Source organism: Geospiza fortis, unplaced genomic scaffold, assembly GCF_000277835.1.
Source record: "Geospiza fortis unplaced genomic scaffold, GeoFor_1.0 scaffold41, whole genome shotgun sequence".
In the NCBI taxonomy this organism is placed as follows: domain Eukaryota; kingdom Metazoa; phylum Chordata; class Aves; order Passeriformes; family Thraupidae; genus Geospiza; species Geospiza fortis.
The window spans coordinates 11,761,823-11,777,792 of NW_005054299.1; the positions used below are offsets into that span (position 1 = coordinate 11,761,823).

General features: G+C 38.7%; 1 protein-coding gene across 1 annotated transcript; it reads left to right on the plus strand.

The window, feature by feature from the left end:
* The first annotated feature begins 908 nt into the window (after positions 1-908).
* KCNK5 (potassium two pore domain channel subfamily K member 5) lies at positions 909-15,390 on the plus strand. The gene is made up of 5 exons (XM_031059668.1): positions 909-941; positions 6,434-6,545; positions 7,954-8,120; positions 9,207-9,375; positions 10,201-15,390. Exons 1-5 carry the CDS (start codon positions 909-911, stop codon positions 11,013-11,015), a joined length of 1,296 nt encoding a protein of 431 aa, XP_030915528.1. The 3' UTR covers positions 11,016-15,390.
* The last annotated feature ends 580 nt before the right edge of the window (positions 15,391-15,970 follow it).

Below are 15,970 nucleotides of genomic sequence, written 5' to 3' on the forward strand. Positions count from 1 at the left end.
TATTTCAATTCATACATAAAGGAGAAGGAATCCTATATAGTGCTAGTGATCTCTCCAGTTTTTTGCATAATCTTCATGTATTCTTTTGATTATGTGTGTTATTTACATCTGTCAACATTAAGCATGAAGCTTGTGGAGTTTCTATTCTTCTAGAAGTGAAAGTTAACATAATTCCCTCAATGATTACTTCCTATTTTTTGTTTCAGTTTCAACTTTGACCTTGTGGTAGGTGGCTACCATCCACAACCCCATTGTGTTGTTAGAAACAAGATATTTCTGCCTTGGATTTTGTTTGTTAAAACAGACTATACAAATTCTAGGATTATCAAGAGTCTTGCAGTACCTAGTTTAACATAAGCCAGCTGGGTATTCACTCTTTTATGCTTAGTTGATCCGGAACCAGACTTATGTAGTCAACTGATGTCCTCTTCACTTAATGTGGAACTTATTAATTCCCACCATCCTCCTATACTGCAGGTGCTGCTGACTCATATCCTGCACCTCTTGCTTCCAGCTCAACTCTCTGCATAGGTCAGTAAAGGACAGTAAAACTTTCACAGGTTAGCAAGACACAAGGGTGTTGCCTGTCAGACTGAGACAATGTGGTTCATTTGTCTTATTTTTCTTTCTCAAAAAAGGTCGCAAACCATTCCCCACAGAAGAGAAGTAGGAAATCCAGGACTCAGCTAAAAGACTTCTTTTTACATCTGGCATGGTTCTTGCCCTGACAAACATGAAATTCATACTGCAAACACAGATAATGCTGAGAGGGAAATGAGAGGTCAGCTATCCTAAGTCCTGCTTGTTTGTGTAATCCTGCAGAGACTGTCAAGTGGCAAAGGCAGCCTCAAGGGCTTGTCCACTTGGCCCCGTGTGCTGGCCCTGGTCATGTTGCCAGTGTGATTCCGATGGGAACGCTTGAGACCAAGCGAGCAGTTAGGGTAAGTCTGTCATTACACTAGAGATGGCAGTGAATAAAGATGGCAGGAACCACAATTGTGTGCTTTTCTCATGGCTTTGAGCTGCTTAGAAGGGGAGGATGGTTACTACCATGCTTTCCTGAGAGCTCTTGCCTTGAGCAGATCACATATGAAATGTGCCAGGTGCCAAGTGGCAGAAACATGTCCAGAGAGGGTGCTGCTCTTTTGTATTCTAGGCTGTGTGAGGTTTTTGTATTCTAATCCTTAAAGAATTTTTTTTTTCCTTTCCAAGAAGTAATGAGCTTCCATTTCTGTGCACTGACACATGTATAGCAGCCGTTCTAAAGATGACATGGGAATAGCTGATCTTTCTGCTGCCTCAATGAAATCATTTCACCGTATGTGAATTCTCTCGGCTTTCTGCAGCTCTGCCACGTTGTGTCTCTGGCTACCAAAGTAAGCAGCGTGGCACAGCAAGATTTTCTTAGCAGTACTGCATCTGTCTTTGAGGTTGGGAAGAGAGGTGAAAGAATATATAGGTTAATATGAAGTCTTTGAAGAACTCAAACAGGAATTTCTAATAAAACATTACTTGTGTATACCTCATATTTCTAGACGTGAAAAGTAATTGGGGGGAAAGAGTTTTTTATTCATTGGTAAAATCATTAGTTGCATAGTTGGCTTCACTTTCCCCTTCCTTACCCAAAACCCAAGCTGCCAAGGTATTCCAGAGAGGAAAATATTTCCTCTGATGGACAGTATCTTCCGTTCAGTTGGGGCACATTGGGGGTGCAGAGTGAAAGCCAATCACCTTCAATATCTACCTTGTTTGTTTGTTGTTTTGTCTTTCTCCAGTGACTGTAACTCAAAACAATAAATTATGGTGTTTAGTATTACATTAGATATATATTTGTTGTTTAACAACTAAATACAGAAACTTACTCTGTAGTTGAGCTATGAGAGCTGTAAGCCAGGATTAATATATTCTAGTTTGACTGTGATCTTACAACTTGATCTAGCTATAAAGTACTTACAAAATTCAGACTGTGCCTGTGAAATAGCTTCTGCTGCTTTTAATGTGTACGCAGACATCAAAGTGCAATATGCCAACAGGACAGGAAACTTCCCCCAGTGGCCACTGTGCTGCCTGTCTGCATAATGAGTCTGAGTATGCTGTCCTGTCAATTTAGCTGTGACCACCCACAGGCCTTTTTCCTTCAAAAGGGTTACTGGCTGAGAGGGTTTCTTTTCTCTTTATATACAGGTAGTCAGTCCTGTGACAATATTATCCAGGTCACCAGAACTTTGTAATGTATATCTGACCTGGGAGTCTTAACATGTGACTCAGGTTTTTTACTATTGGAAACATATCCATTAACAATTAAATATGTTTTTATTGCATCTAAAAATAAGATTATTATAAACAGCTGACTGCTACTGTAACTTTATAGCTGGAGCCAGAAAACCTAAATCACTGTAAAACCCGTGTGGGACAAGTAAAAGGGTGTGCAATTTGCATGGCATGGATTTTAACTGTTTATGTAGTTTTAAAGTCACTACGAATTCCTTTAGGCATTTTGTTCATACAGTTGCTTGTACCACTTCACCTATCTGTTTAGCCCTGCTGCTGCTGGATTTGGTTAAAAACTGAAATCTGGTTAAAGATGAACAGAAGTATACTGTTCATCTGATAGTTTAAATTTAAAATATATTACCCTGGACAATTTCATTGTGATTGGCTAATTGTCAGTATTATACTTACCTCTGATTAGATAACTACTGCACTTCTCTGGTTTCTTCAAATTGTATAAAAGATTTAGATGTCAGTGTGAAAAAAGATTGCTGTTAAAGCTTTTTTATTTCTTGTAGGAAAGTCTCTAAAGTACTTGGTAGATTCTAAATTCAGTGTTTTTCAGTGCACTAAATCTTTACATCCTTGATAAAACAACTTGAGAAAGAAGCAAACTTACTCCTATGTTCTTTTGGAGTCAGGAGTGAGGACAAAGCCTAGGAGTCCTCAAAGGATGCATCAGTTCTTGCTTTAATGGATTCAGCTTTCAGAAGCTGTGATTGTCCATTACGTTGTAATATTCTTGGGAGTAGAATGAAAGCCATTGGGTCTAATTTCAGGCTTAATAGTTCAATTACATCTCCTTTCTTGTGGAAAAATAGCATTTCAAAAGACAATTGTTCATACCACTGGGAGAACCTTAAAGCTGCCATTAGACCTGTAAGTGAGATCCCCAGGGAATGCTTTGAATAACACGGGAGGCTTTAGCCTCTTCAAAAGAGACCTGGCTCTGAGCAATATCTGGCTGTTCTTCCTGTATGTAATAGGGTGCCTGTGGGGCAGGATCTGTTGCACTAGTTTATATATAGTCGGTTTATTGTCTTCTGTCTTCAGTCTGGTGTATCTGTCTATCTAGTCACAAGTACCCCAGAAGTCCTTTTTTCTTCCTATTGCTTACTGTCATCAGACCCAACTGTTCCTTACTAGAGTCTCTTAAGATTTTCTTGCACTCCTTAACTCTTAGAGTAAAATCAGTAATGGTGTGTGACCTATATGGGCCAAGATCTCTTCTTGCTGTTTTAAAATCTGTTTTGAGAACATTCCAGCCCTACTCTTACTCATATGGGGGAAGTTCAAGTGGCAGGTGCCTAAAACAGTCCTGCCTTTATCAGTATGAACTTTCTTGAGGTGAGACCTAAGGTGATGTATAAATTATAAGTTAGTTATTTTCAGCTTTTGCATTTGGGCATACTTGAAAAAGTATTTTAAAATTACGTCTTTCAAGATACTAACACTTGCACCATCTACCCTCTTCTTCCATGCCTTGTTTTTTACAATCCAAAGACTTTTTGGTGGAAGTTTTCTGTATTTTAGGAAATTAAGCGCAGCCAACCTGGGGCATTCTATGTCCTCGCATATGAAAACAAAGTCATCTCTGACATTTGAGCCTAACAGATTTGCCAAGCAAAAAAACACAACCATGTTTGCTGTTCAGTTGTATTGTGTCCACTCACCTTTTTTTTTTTTAAGCCAGAATCTTTAATTATTTCAGTATGGGCAAAAGTTAAGCTGCTTGGAAAGCAGCTACATATTTCCCACAGCACCAAAGCTATATAAGCATGTTTTGTGACTGTCTTTGTTCCTGCAGCTGGGATGCATATAGTACATTCAGACTTATTGCAGGCATGAAGTAACTTAGAAGACTGGACTGTAGATCTTAGGTAATTATGTGCTAATAGCCAATAGCTGTGTGCAAATAGGGATAGGAAGAGGGTGCCAGTTGTGTCTGGAGAATTATCTCTGGTTCTCCATACCAAGGGTTCATTTAACTTGTAGAGCTGGCCATCTCCCCCAGAATGTTAGCTGCCTGGCTGCAAAGGGCAACTGTGTGCCACTCAGTCCAGCAGCTTCTTCCCCTCAGATCTGGGGCCTCTTTAGACCTCCAGACCTCAAATCCTGGCAGGTCTTGACATAATTGTGTGTGCTGGGAAACTGAGCTCATGAGGTCAGGCCAAGGTGGATTAATGCAATGAGATAATGGGAGTGGATAGTTCACTGGGTCTCTTGGAGATCACTTGCTTTGTGAGGAAACAACAACTAAAAAATATCCAAGTCTGATTATGGAATGGAGAATGAATGGAAAACTGGCTCTTAGTGTAATATTTAGGCAATGGAAGAAGTCAAGGCATCTTTTCAAGAATAATAGATTACAGATTGTGTTTTTCAGGTGATTTGGATGTCCTTTGGGACTTTCAGGAAGTTCCTCTGCAGACCATGGCAGAAATGAGTGATTGTACTTTGATTGGTTTCTTCTCAGATGAGCTCTTGTGATCCATTTATTTTTTTGGAAGAGGGTTTGTGTGTTTTACTTGCCTGCTCTCAAAACATTGTGTGTTTTACTTGCCTGCCCTCAACCTGCCTGTTTTAGGGCTGCTTCTCATTTGTACACCACTTTCTCATGATAAATGAGTGTCTTGGTGAGAACTCTGTCCCTTTTCTATCCAGAGCCTGTAGGCTATGGAAAGATACTGCATCCAGTTTTACACACACTTTGAGTTTACCAGGAGAAAAGAAAAGAGTTCTTTACCTTCATTCATTTTCAGTGCTTCTCCTTTTATCTTCTGGAACAGCCTGGAACAACACACAACAGTGTGTTGAAAGTGCATTTTTAATTAAATTATGTGCATCTTGTATATGTACAATACATTCATTTGAGGGCATTTTTATTACAGTAGGAGGGTGGTGATATGTAATAAGTCTCAAGAATAATTAAAACCTGTGTTAACTTGTGTATGTTTTCAGTAGTCATTGAACTTTGTGTAGAGTCTCTGCTGGGTCCAAGATCAGATCTTAATCAAATAGAAAGGAAGGAAAGGGTGATGGGGGAAGGAAGAGTTGGTTGTTACCTTTAAAAGTTGTTGCTAGTTTAAAATAAACATCACCTGTCATGTTTATTTCTAAAAAAAATTTCTAAACTGTTTTGCTTCCAGTTTTTAAAATATTTAGCTGCAGATAGTTTCTATGTTCATCACTTATTGAGAGAGAAATGCAGACAGTGGGTAACATTATAAATCAGTATTTGGAAATATCTTCACCTTTTGTGTCTATTGATGTAGCCTCAGAGTTTTGTTCAGTGTTTACACTGAAGGGAAAAAAGCAGAGTAACGTGGTAAGGCTTTAACTGCATCATGATGCTACAGGGCAAACATTTAAATAACTTGAGATTTCCCAGAGGGAATACAGTATATCTGTTTGGTTTTGTCCTTTTACTTTGGGGAGGTAGAAATGAACTCGAGAATCAGCAAGATGCATGGTTTTGATCTGAAGCTTGCACTTTCTGCACTGAATAAGAATTAGTGCTTTGCATTTGTCACAGCTACCAGATTCCAGCGTGGGAGAACAAAAGGGCCTGATTCAGGGGCAATGATTGGAATCCTGTTGCATGAAATGCTTTGAAAAAAATGTTAATTCTCTGTCTTTGAAAATTACAGTTTTACCATTTGCTTTTAGATGGTTTCACTTTGGTAGAGACAGCAGGTGAATTAACATGAATCACATGAGCTTTGCCAAGGATTCTATGCCATTCATACCCAAGTCAAGCTGAGGCATGTAACAGTGTTCTGAAATGGATAGTAGTTTTGAAGATGTCCCTAATATTAAACCAAATTCAAGATCTGCACTGGAGGTTAAATGCTAGTTCAGTTTGCAGGAGTGTTATTTGCTGTCTGGAAGACATCCATTTAAACTTGTAAGTCAAGTAAATAACTAATTGAAACTCCCAATTGAAACGTCAGAGCACCTGCATTAGTTTTTCTTATGTGAAGAAAGTTTTTAGTATTTCATAAAATTATTGTTAGTGAATATACTAGGCCAGCCTTCACAAAAAACTGAAGAGATTATTTTGAAAGTATGAGCTAAGGGGGAAAGCCTGAGAGGAACAGACACATTTCTTTTTTTTGGCTGCCAGGATTTTACAAGATTGATTGTTACTTTTTCCTTACAGATTGTGTCAGATGCGGCTGGACAGGGGGTTGCCATCACTGGGAACAATACTTTTAACAACTGGAATTGGCCTAATGCTGTGATCTTTGCTGCTACTGTGATCACGACAATCGGTAAATATTTACTATGTCAACCTTCCAATCTGTAGTTTTCTGTAGGCTCTACTCTTTTTGTACTATCCCATTTCTGTGTCAAGGTAGCCACCGAATAAAGTCCCTTGGCTGGAGCTGCCTAAAGCGTGTGTTCACCTGCAGATTCATGGAGGAAAAAACCAAGGGTTTTGGCACCCTCTCCATGTGTGTACAGAAGAGGGAAATGTGCCTTTCCAATAAGTAATGGACTAAAGGTGCTGTTGTGGTTGGCTAGTGTCATTCCAGTTCCATTGATTTATGCACTTAAATTTCCAAATCATAAAATTCCAAAATGAAAGTGTAACAAAGCATTCCATCAAATGAATACCTAAAGCAAGTGCATATGAGGTTTTTGGATTGCTGTCTTGTTACACACACGTTCTCTTAAGCTACTACTAAATTATCAGTGTTCTGGCTTACATAACTAACTATATTTTTTATCCACCTCTTAAAAAAAGGTGAAGCAGAGCAACTGTTGCTTTTTAAATATCACTACTGATTTGTCCTTATAAGATCCTCTGCGCTGGAAGACGTCTTTCTCCTGTGATATACAAGTTTTCAGAACTCAACATCATATGCCTTCTGCTTTTGCAGAAAAATCTTTGCTACATGGTGCTGTTACACACTTGTTGCACAATTAAAAAAAAAGGGGGAATGCAAAATAACCAGAGAAATCTGAATGTAGAAGTCTTACTGTTAAACCATATGCAGTACTGTGGCTTTCTTTATTATTTAAAATTCACAATACCCAGCTTATATTATAACTTATGAAAAATGTTGAAGTCAATAACACACCTAAATAAGAAGACTCTATCAGAAGGTTAGAATATAGGCTGCTGATTTTAGAGCCTGAATCTGTAATACCCTCTTGGGTTCTATGACCAGCAAAGAACTAAATTAATTTGAAATATCTTGCACTTACTTGCTTTGCACTTAACTCACAAGCTCTTACCCTGCAAAGGTACCAGGTCACAAGTTAAATGTGTATAGTGTATCTTTCACCTGGAACCTAGCTTCAGGATGAATTTTGAGTTTCACACTGTAAAATTAAATCAGTCAAGTTTTAACAGTGCTGCTTAAGACTGGGACATCACATTAGAAGTTTTGAGATGAGCTTTATTTTTTATTTATCCCATCTTGTCCAGAAAAAGATGCACTAAATCTAGGGAACACTAAAGTGCAGTAATGGAATATGTGTTTGTTAGAGTAGAATTGGAATGCATCCAGTTTCAGAAGATGGGCAGCTGGAGTAAACTAAATCCCTTTTAGATGGTGAAGTAAGGAGTGCCCAACACAGTAGGAGCCCACACAGTGTTGTTTTGTGCACAGCTGGAATTGCCTTGAATTCTCTTCAGCCAGAACAAACGGAGGACATGCTTATCTCTTCCAGGTTATGGAAATGTTTCCCCAAAGACACACGCTGGGCGTCTCTTCTGCATATTTTATGGGCTTTTTGGAGTCCCTCTCTGCTTGACGTGGATCAGTGCTCTGGGGAAATTCTTTGGAGGACGTGCCAAGAGGCTGGGCCAGTTTCTGACGAAAAGAGGAGTAAGCCTGGTAAGCCCTTACTTGTTTACCCTTGAACTGTGTAGTTTTGATGCATGAATTAAGCTTGCATTTCATAACTTGCCTGCTTATCTAGTAGTAAATGAACACTTGCACAAATTTTCCCAAATGGTGTTGCATTGAAAGAACTAAAAGAGGGATGGGGTTTGATGTGTTAGTTCTGCAAGAAGTTTGGCAAAATGAGATCTCATAAAAACCTTTGATACCACTTCTTATGTTAAAGACCTTTAGAACTAATGTGCATGAGGCTCTATTTCACAGACATTTCATTCAAGCTCCTCAGGCCAGGAATGAAAATATGCTTGCCTCCCTCTGCTTGCATGCTAGCACAAATATTTCCTGCTGTGCAGTGAACCTACTGCAAAACAATATTTTGTTCTGAGTTACCGGCTTTTGCTTTTTTGTTTGTGGCATTTTGTTGGGTTTTTGGTGATGATTTGTTTGGGATTCTTTCTCCTGCTTTCCCCACTGCAAGTGAATTCTCAGTTCTAACTCTGCGAAGAAATGGGAGGCAATGTAGGGTCATAGTGCCTGGAGGGCACTGGGACTGCTTTAGTTTCAGAATCAGAGCAAGAAATTTCTTGGGTTTGCACCTGAGAAGAAAATACAGAAAGTAATGGTGATAATATGTGTGTATGTTGAGGTTTGTACAGAGGTTTACATGAGTGGCAAAGGGAAGGAAACAGAAATGGGAGAGAAACAACTTAAAATGCTTCTGATCTTCTGTATTGAAATGAGTAAAAGGAAAATTAGAGGTGCTGGCTTTTTAGACTAGAGTGCTGTGTCCATATCCCATTCCAATTTATAAAATACTAGGGACTCCTTAAACTCTTCCAAGAGCATGAAAGAAAGCTATGAGCAAATAATCCTTTTTGAGCAAATAGTTGCAACGGTAGGGAGTTCTGCCTAAAGGAAAAAAAAAGGTGTGTTTACTTCAGTCACTTTTAGGGACTTTTAATTATGGTGGCTAAATTGTTGGCACAAAACTGAAATATCTGGTACTGTCAGATGATTCTTGGTGCCATGGGTGGGAAAAAAAATTGAGATTGTTCCCTGACTTTTTCTTTTTCTTTGCAGAGGAAAGCCCAAATTACATGCACGGCTATATTCATTGTTTGGGGTGTCTTGGTCCATCTGGTTATTCCTCCCTTTGTCTTCATGATGACTGAAGGATGGAACTACATTGAAGGCCTCTATTTCTCATTCATCACTATCACCACCATAGGATTTGGAGATTTTGTTGCTGGTCAGTAATTGTATTTTATGTATTATTTTATTACATGCACAGCGTCACAATTCTATTTCCAAACTCTTAATTTGAAAATTTGTTTTCTAAGCTTTTACAGCACATTTTGCAGGATAGACTATTCTGTTAAGGCCAGGTACTGATCCAGTGGACTAGATCTGGCTCTTCAGTGTTGGTGTAGACACCTAAGGCCTTTATTGGGTTAATTTTGCAGCCAAGTTCTAGAGTCCATAAGTCCTTCTGGTACCCCAGGTCTGTATTTCAGGCAAGGAACTACCCTGTCCACCATGTTAGTTGTGCACCTTTGAATGGGATCCAATATACTAAGCAGGATGTGTAGGCATTGGGCAATGTTTTCTACACCTGCCTAGAACTAGTCAATGGGGAATGCTGAGCATATTCCTCTCTCCTCCTAAACCTCTTCTTTTCTCTAAAAGCCACTGCTTTGTTCAGCACTTTGGTCCTCATACCTGGAACTCTGAATCTTTTTCTCAAGGAAGGTACCTATATATGCATATTTCAGTGGCAGGAAGAAGACTGGTAATTTTTAAACAGAAAAATGTTCACTTTTATATCTTACAAGGAGAGGATAAATATACTTCATTTTTATTTTGTTAGTCCAGTGGTCAGAATATGTGTACCCAAGAAGTGGAAGATGTGGGATCAACTTTTTCTTTCATTTCCTCACTTGCTACCTCTATGAGTGGTGTTCAAATAACAAGGCTCTTTTAGTGAGGAAGAGAGCAATTCTCAGGGTCACAACTTCAAAGGTTTATCAGCTGTGAGTCTTCTTACAGTAATGTTTCTGTTTTTAATTTCCTGTAGGTGTAAATCCAGATGCAAACTATCATGCGCTTTACAGATATTTTGTGGAGTTATGGATCTATCTGGGACTAGCTTGGCTCTCACTCTTTGTTAACTGGAAGGTCAGTATGTTTGTGGAAGTCCACAAAGCAATCAAGAAACGGAGGAAAAAAAGAAAAGAGTCATTTGAGAACCACCCTCGGCCTAAAAAACCCCTTCAGATGGGTACCTCAAAGGATGTCAACATTTTCAGCTTTCTTTCAAAGAAGGAAGAGACCTACAATGACCTTATAAAGCAAATTGGGAAGAAGGCCCTGAAGACAAGCAATGACAAAATGATTATAGTGGAAAATGCCAAACAAATGAATGCCAGTATAGATGTTCAGGTGACTTACACAAAAACAGAGTCATTTGAGTATGATGAGTCTTCCCTGGACATTCAGAATGGTCACGTACTGAGACCCCTCCATGACAAAAACATTGGAGACAGCCCTCTAGAAGGAACCATGTTTGTGAACCAGCTGGACAGGATTAGTGAAGAAGAAGGTGAAGTGTGGGATTCCAGAGACTATCGGCCCTTAATATTTGAGAATGCCAATATAACATTTGTAAATGAAGATGATGATGAAGAGGAAGATATCTCAGATGATGAGGAAACATCAAAATCCTCTATGGATGATAATCTTGCAGAGGAATCTGAAACTGCAAAAAAATTGGTAAAATTCCCATCCTCTGATGAATCTACCTTTACCAATAATGAGCTAGAACTTTCTGTGCCTTATGAACAACTGATGAATGAATATAATACAGTAAGCAATGTGAAGGCTGCCACGTGAAGCATGCTGGACAATGGTTTTCTGAAAGGGGTCAGTGCATATTGAACATAGAGCAAGGAGAAAAATAGGTTTGCAGCTTCTCCCATCACTTTGAAAACAGAAGCAAGTCCCAGACTAAGAAACTTCAATCTCCTTTTCCCATCCTAAGTTGGCTTCTGAGCCTTTCAGCTTTGCTTTTCTGAAAGACTTGTAAAATAACAGTTGAATTTGGAGTCCCACTCCTTCTTTAGATTTCATGGTTCTTGAACAAAATAGAAAAGACTAGTTAATACACTGGATCTGCTCTGAGTTCATGCATTTCATTGAGGAAATAGTTTGGGATTGTAACTATACTGTTGCAAGACTGTTTTGGGCATCAAATACATTCGGTTACTCCATTAGCCTTTCACCTCTGAAAACCTGGATTTGAATCCAGCATGTGTCACAAATGAAATCAAGGGGGTTGCTCATTGTTAAGTTGTTACTGCCGAAAATATGGCGCTGTACTTAAAGAGAAACTTTGGATGGAATGCCAGGGCACACAGATCTGAGCTGAGCTGTGCTGGCAGACTGAGAAGGAAGCTCTGAAACATCTCCGTAGAGTACGTCAGTGCTTGTCAAATTATAGTGAATTCTAATTTCATAAATAAAATACTAAGAGTTCCAAAGGAATGGATCGAGAAGGAGCCCTCTAACAAGGAAAAATCTGGGATGAAGCTCGCCAGTTGGGCTGCTAAGCTGCATATCAGCTCCAGAACTGTCAAAGAGTAAAATGACTGGAAGACTTACTGATCAAAGCATGTATGGGCACAAGCAGGATGCAATGAACTTTTTTAATGTTGAAAGTGTCCTTCCACTGTCCATTTCCTAAAGGAAATACTTGAATGAACCTTATACAGTATCTGTGTACAGGTGAAGTTTTATTGACACTGTTCTTCTTAGGAAAAAATCACCTTGGGAAGCACAGATGTTCTCCAAATGCCCTAATGCCTGTCAGAAGGGACCTGTAGCACTGCTGCTGATCTGGGCAGTGTGTTAGTCAGTATTGTTGTTCGATGTTCCTCCCTGCTTTGGTACTTCAGACATGACTTGAATGGGAGATGATTTTTGAAACAGTTGATTACACTTCATGTATTGTTTTGTTTTGTTTTTAGAGTTTGACCTATGTGCGTATACAATGGTTTTTCTATCTCACTTGATAGAAGGTTGGGCAATATCAAACCTTGGGCAAACTGAGATGTGATCAAATGACTTCGGGCCATAAGGCACTTTTTTTTAGAAGGAACTTTGGCTCTAAGCTTCTGAAAGTATTATCTTTTGACTTGGAGATGGGCTACTCACTAGAAGGAAGCATGTCTCTTCATAGCATGTATGCCCAAATTGTTTTGGCTACTAAGAAATTTTACCATGGTTTTCTTTTTCTTTCTTTTCCTATGTCTGTGCATTAACCCTGACAACTCTTTCACATGAGGCTCTTGATTATATGCTGGCAAGAGGTATTGACTTCAGTTTTATACAATACGCTTGGAACAGAAGATAGCCAAGACCTTTAAACCTTAGCATGTCAGGTTCTGCTGATCTGTTTGGTTTTAGAGTATTTAAGCCATTATGGTATGTCCAAAAGTTTCCAAAGTTCAGTGAACAGTTAAAAGTTGTCCCAGTCTCATTTTCAGTGTAATGCTGGCAGACTCACTAGCTCTGTAAGAAGACCTTTTGGAACCTTGCAATGCTAATCTTAAATTACTGGCTATTTCTGATATCTGCAAATATTGGCTGCAGCTTCAGTTGCTGGCCTGTCCCACAGAAGAAGGGGGATACATGGGAAGCTAGCCTTGGGATGTCTAGAGATGGGAGTTTTGAAGTTATCTACTGTGAAACAAGGGACTGTCTTTACTATTCTGTTTCTTTCCTATAATTTTCCACATTTATGGCATTTTTTCAAATAGAATGTGAACACAATGGCCAAATTGTGGCCAACTTGTGTCCACCTGTCATACTAAACAACTGTGGAGTCAACATCATTTGATTTGTATTTAATCTGCAATATATGGTAGTGTTGTTGAAGAGAGATTCTCATTTGTAATCAAATTTTATTATATTTACGCTATTTGGAGCAGGGGTGGCTGGATGAATTTGACTTGTATCTGACAGGAAAGAAGGAGAGGCCATATCAAGATGATTCTTATTTACTTCTAGTAAGATACCTTAATCCCCACTCTTCTAAAATTACTCCAAGCCCTTCAAGTTTTTGTATCTGAAGGGCTGTGGTTGACAGCTGTACTTAATAACTGTAAGAAATGTTAGGTAGGATTGTGTGCATATGTGCAGGATGCTTGTGTAATCAGTTTAGCCTTCTCTCTTTTTTTTTTTTTTTTTTTTTTTTGTATTTTTTGTTTAAAAAGTCCACACTAACTTAAAATAAAATGAGAAAGCACTCCATATAGTTTTTATAGTTTTTGTTGTCCTCCAACTTGTCTTCCGTTATTGATACAAAGATCAAAGTTTTAGTAACAGTTAGAGAGCTACAGGACAATGAGAAAAGACTTTCAGCAAGTGCATGAAATGGAAAAGCATAGTTCAATCTTCATTTAAAAAACAAGAAAAAAAAGAAAGAAAAGAGTCTCTTTAATACTGAAATAATATAACCCAGACACTTGGCTGGGCTGCTTTGACTGGGAGAGGATGTTGCACACTGGAACCCAGACTCTGTTCTGCGTAGCAAAGTGCACTTGTATGCCAGAGCTGAGAATAGATGGGATCTGTTTCATATTATCAAGCTAGATGTGGCTCTCTGGCCTTTCCCAGTATAGTCAGCATAGACTATAAGTCTGTATAATAAGTATCATGGGATTTAAAGTAATAGTTTAAATTTATTAAAACAAAGTACAATATTCCCTGTTTTTTGGGGAAACATGATCACACCTCACAAAACTGTTCTCAAGATATCCCACCATGTGCCTTAATGTAATCTTAACACTGGGAAAAAATTCCTCTTTACGCAGGGGCCAACAGAATTGGTCTCGGTAAGCCCTACATGTTTCAGAGTTTTGGAGGGGTTTAGTTGATGCATAGCTTTCATAATGGCTCTCTCCAAAAAGCTGAACCATTCCCAGGGTTTTTAAAATTATGGTGCCATCTCAGAAGTGCCGAAGAGCTAAACAGGACAGCTTTTTGTCTGCCTGTCTTCCACATCTTGAGAAAAGAAGCTGCCTGGGGGATCTAAACTAATATCTTTCTGCCTTCAGATTTACATGTAATGACTTAGAGGGTTATCCAGGCTGGATTTTGTTCTATTCAGCTCCAAAAGTGTCTCTGAGTGAATTCCCCAGTGCTTACCTGGTTATGTCTTGTAGTTATTTCAATTATTTGGTCAATCTGGAAACATTTTCTTTGGACACCTATTGATTTCATTTGACTAACTAATAATGTTAGCAGTTTTCTTAAAGCTGTGGAGTTGGTTTTATAGGTGAGACAGATTTCCTGGAAAGAGAGGAAAGAGGGATATTTAAGGAAGGAAAAAAGCTTAAAAGCATGTATAAGGAAGGGATGGAATAGCAGTGAAAACTCTTCCTTCTAGCTGTTGCCTACAAGTAGATTTTATTTCCAGTCACATCATGTGAAGGATGGATTCACTTATTAATTTTGCCAAGATGAGCCAGTACTTTCAATTTTACTCTTTTTTTCAAAAATTAAATCCTGAAATGTGACCATGGAAGTCTGTTCCTACAAAAGGCCTTTTAAGTGCTGTAAGACTATGTGACCCCATTCTTCATGACATCATTGTGATGCTTCTTGGGTTTGTACTGCGTTACTGAAGCCTGTTTTTACCAGAAGGGCATCACTTTCAGATACCTGTCTCACATCAGGCAGCCTGACACATCTGATACACTGGTACGAAGTCACTGAGGAAATACGAAATCAGAGTGTTTCATTTTTCTGAACTAATGATTCGTGAATCTGTTGCTGGCAATGGATATCACAAAGCACGCAGAATGAAAACCAGACTGATAACAGATCCACGGCTGTATGTGCGAAGATTTTATTTTTCCTCCAGTTGATCTGGGAGAGTGTGCAGAGACAAACGAGGAGAGCAAAAAGCAATATGTCTGTTGACTAAACAAAAGGACTTTGTAGGCATGTAATTTTTGTGCCTCGTGGGATTCATTCCATTTGTGATGGATTTAACTTTAAAAAATTTGCTTGTCTTTATACGGCTTTTGACATTTGTGCAGTTCTGACTCTTATCACTCCATAATATGCCCGTCTGTCTGTTCTTTGTTGCTGATTGTCACTGGAATCACACTGTATGTAAATATTTGCTAAGTCTTTGTAAAATGTAATTTATTTTAATATTTTGCAATAAAAAATTTACAGTTTATCCTCTCTGTCATGAGAAGAATGGCAATCAATATTTCTTTCTACAACTACCTACACTTGTACCTTACAGATGAGACTGGTCCTGGCCCAAAAAGCTGGAAGGTAAAGAGCCAAAAAAGCAAGCTGTTTTGTGCAAGCAGATGCCTTAACTTGTACAGGGTATTGATGACTTCAGTTCAACGGCATCTGGTCTTCAATTAGATACAGCATAGCAAAGTATTATTCAACGTGGATTTTGGACAGCTGTTGAAAAATAAACTGAAGTTTATTTTAAGGGCTGTGTTTTATCAGTGGGCTGCTTTTAAAGAAGATACACAAAGATGGGAAATGTTAGAATTAATCAGTACTGTGATAAAATAAAATGGACATTTATGACTGGTATCTGAATCTCATGCCAGAGGTATTAAAATATCTGAGTAGCTGTTTATGAATTTTTGCAATATTTCCAGTAGCAGTGCTCACCATTTTTCAGGCTAGAACTATTTGCAGTCCTTCAGCTCCAGCAGTTTCCTTGGCAACACGCTGGAAAATAGCTAACTACCTGCCTTAATGGGCAGCAAAGTGTGACTTGGTGATACCCATGGTAGAGATGGAGCCAC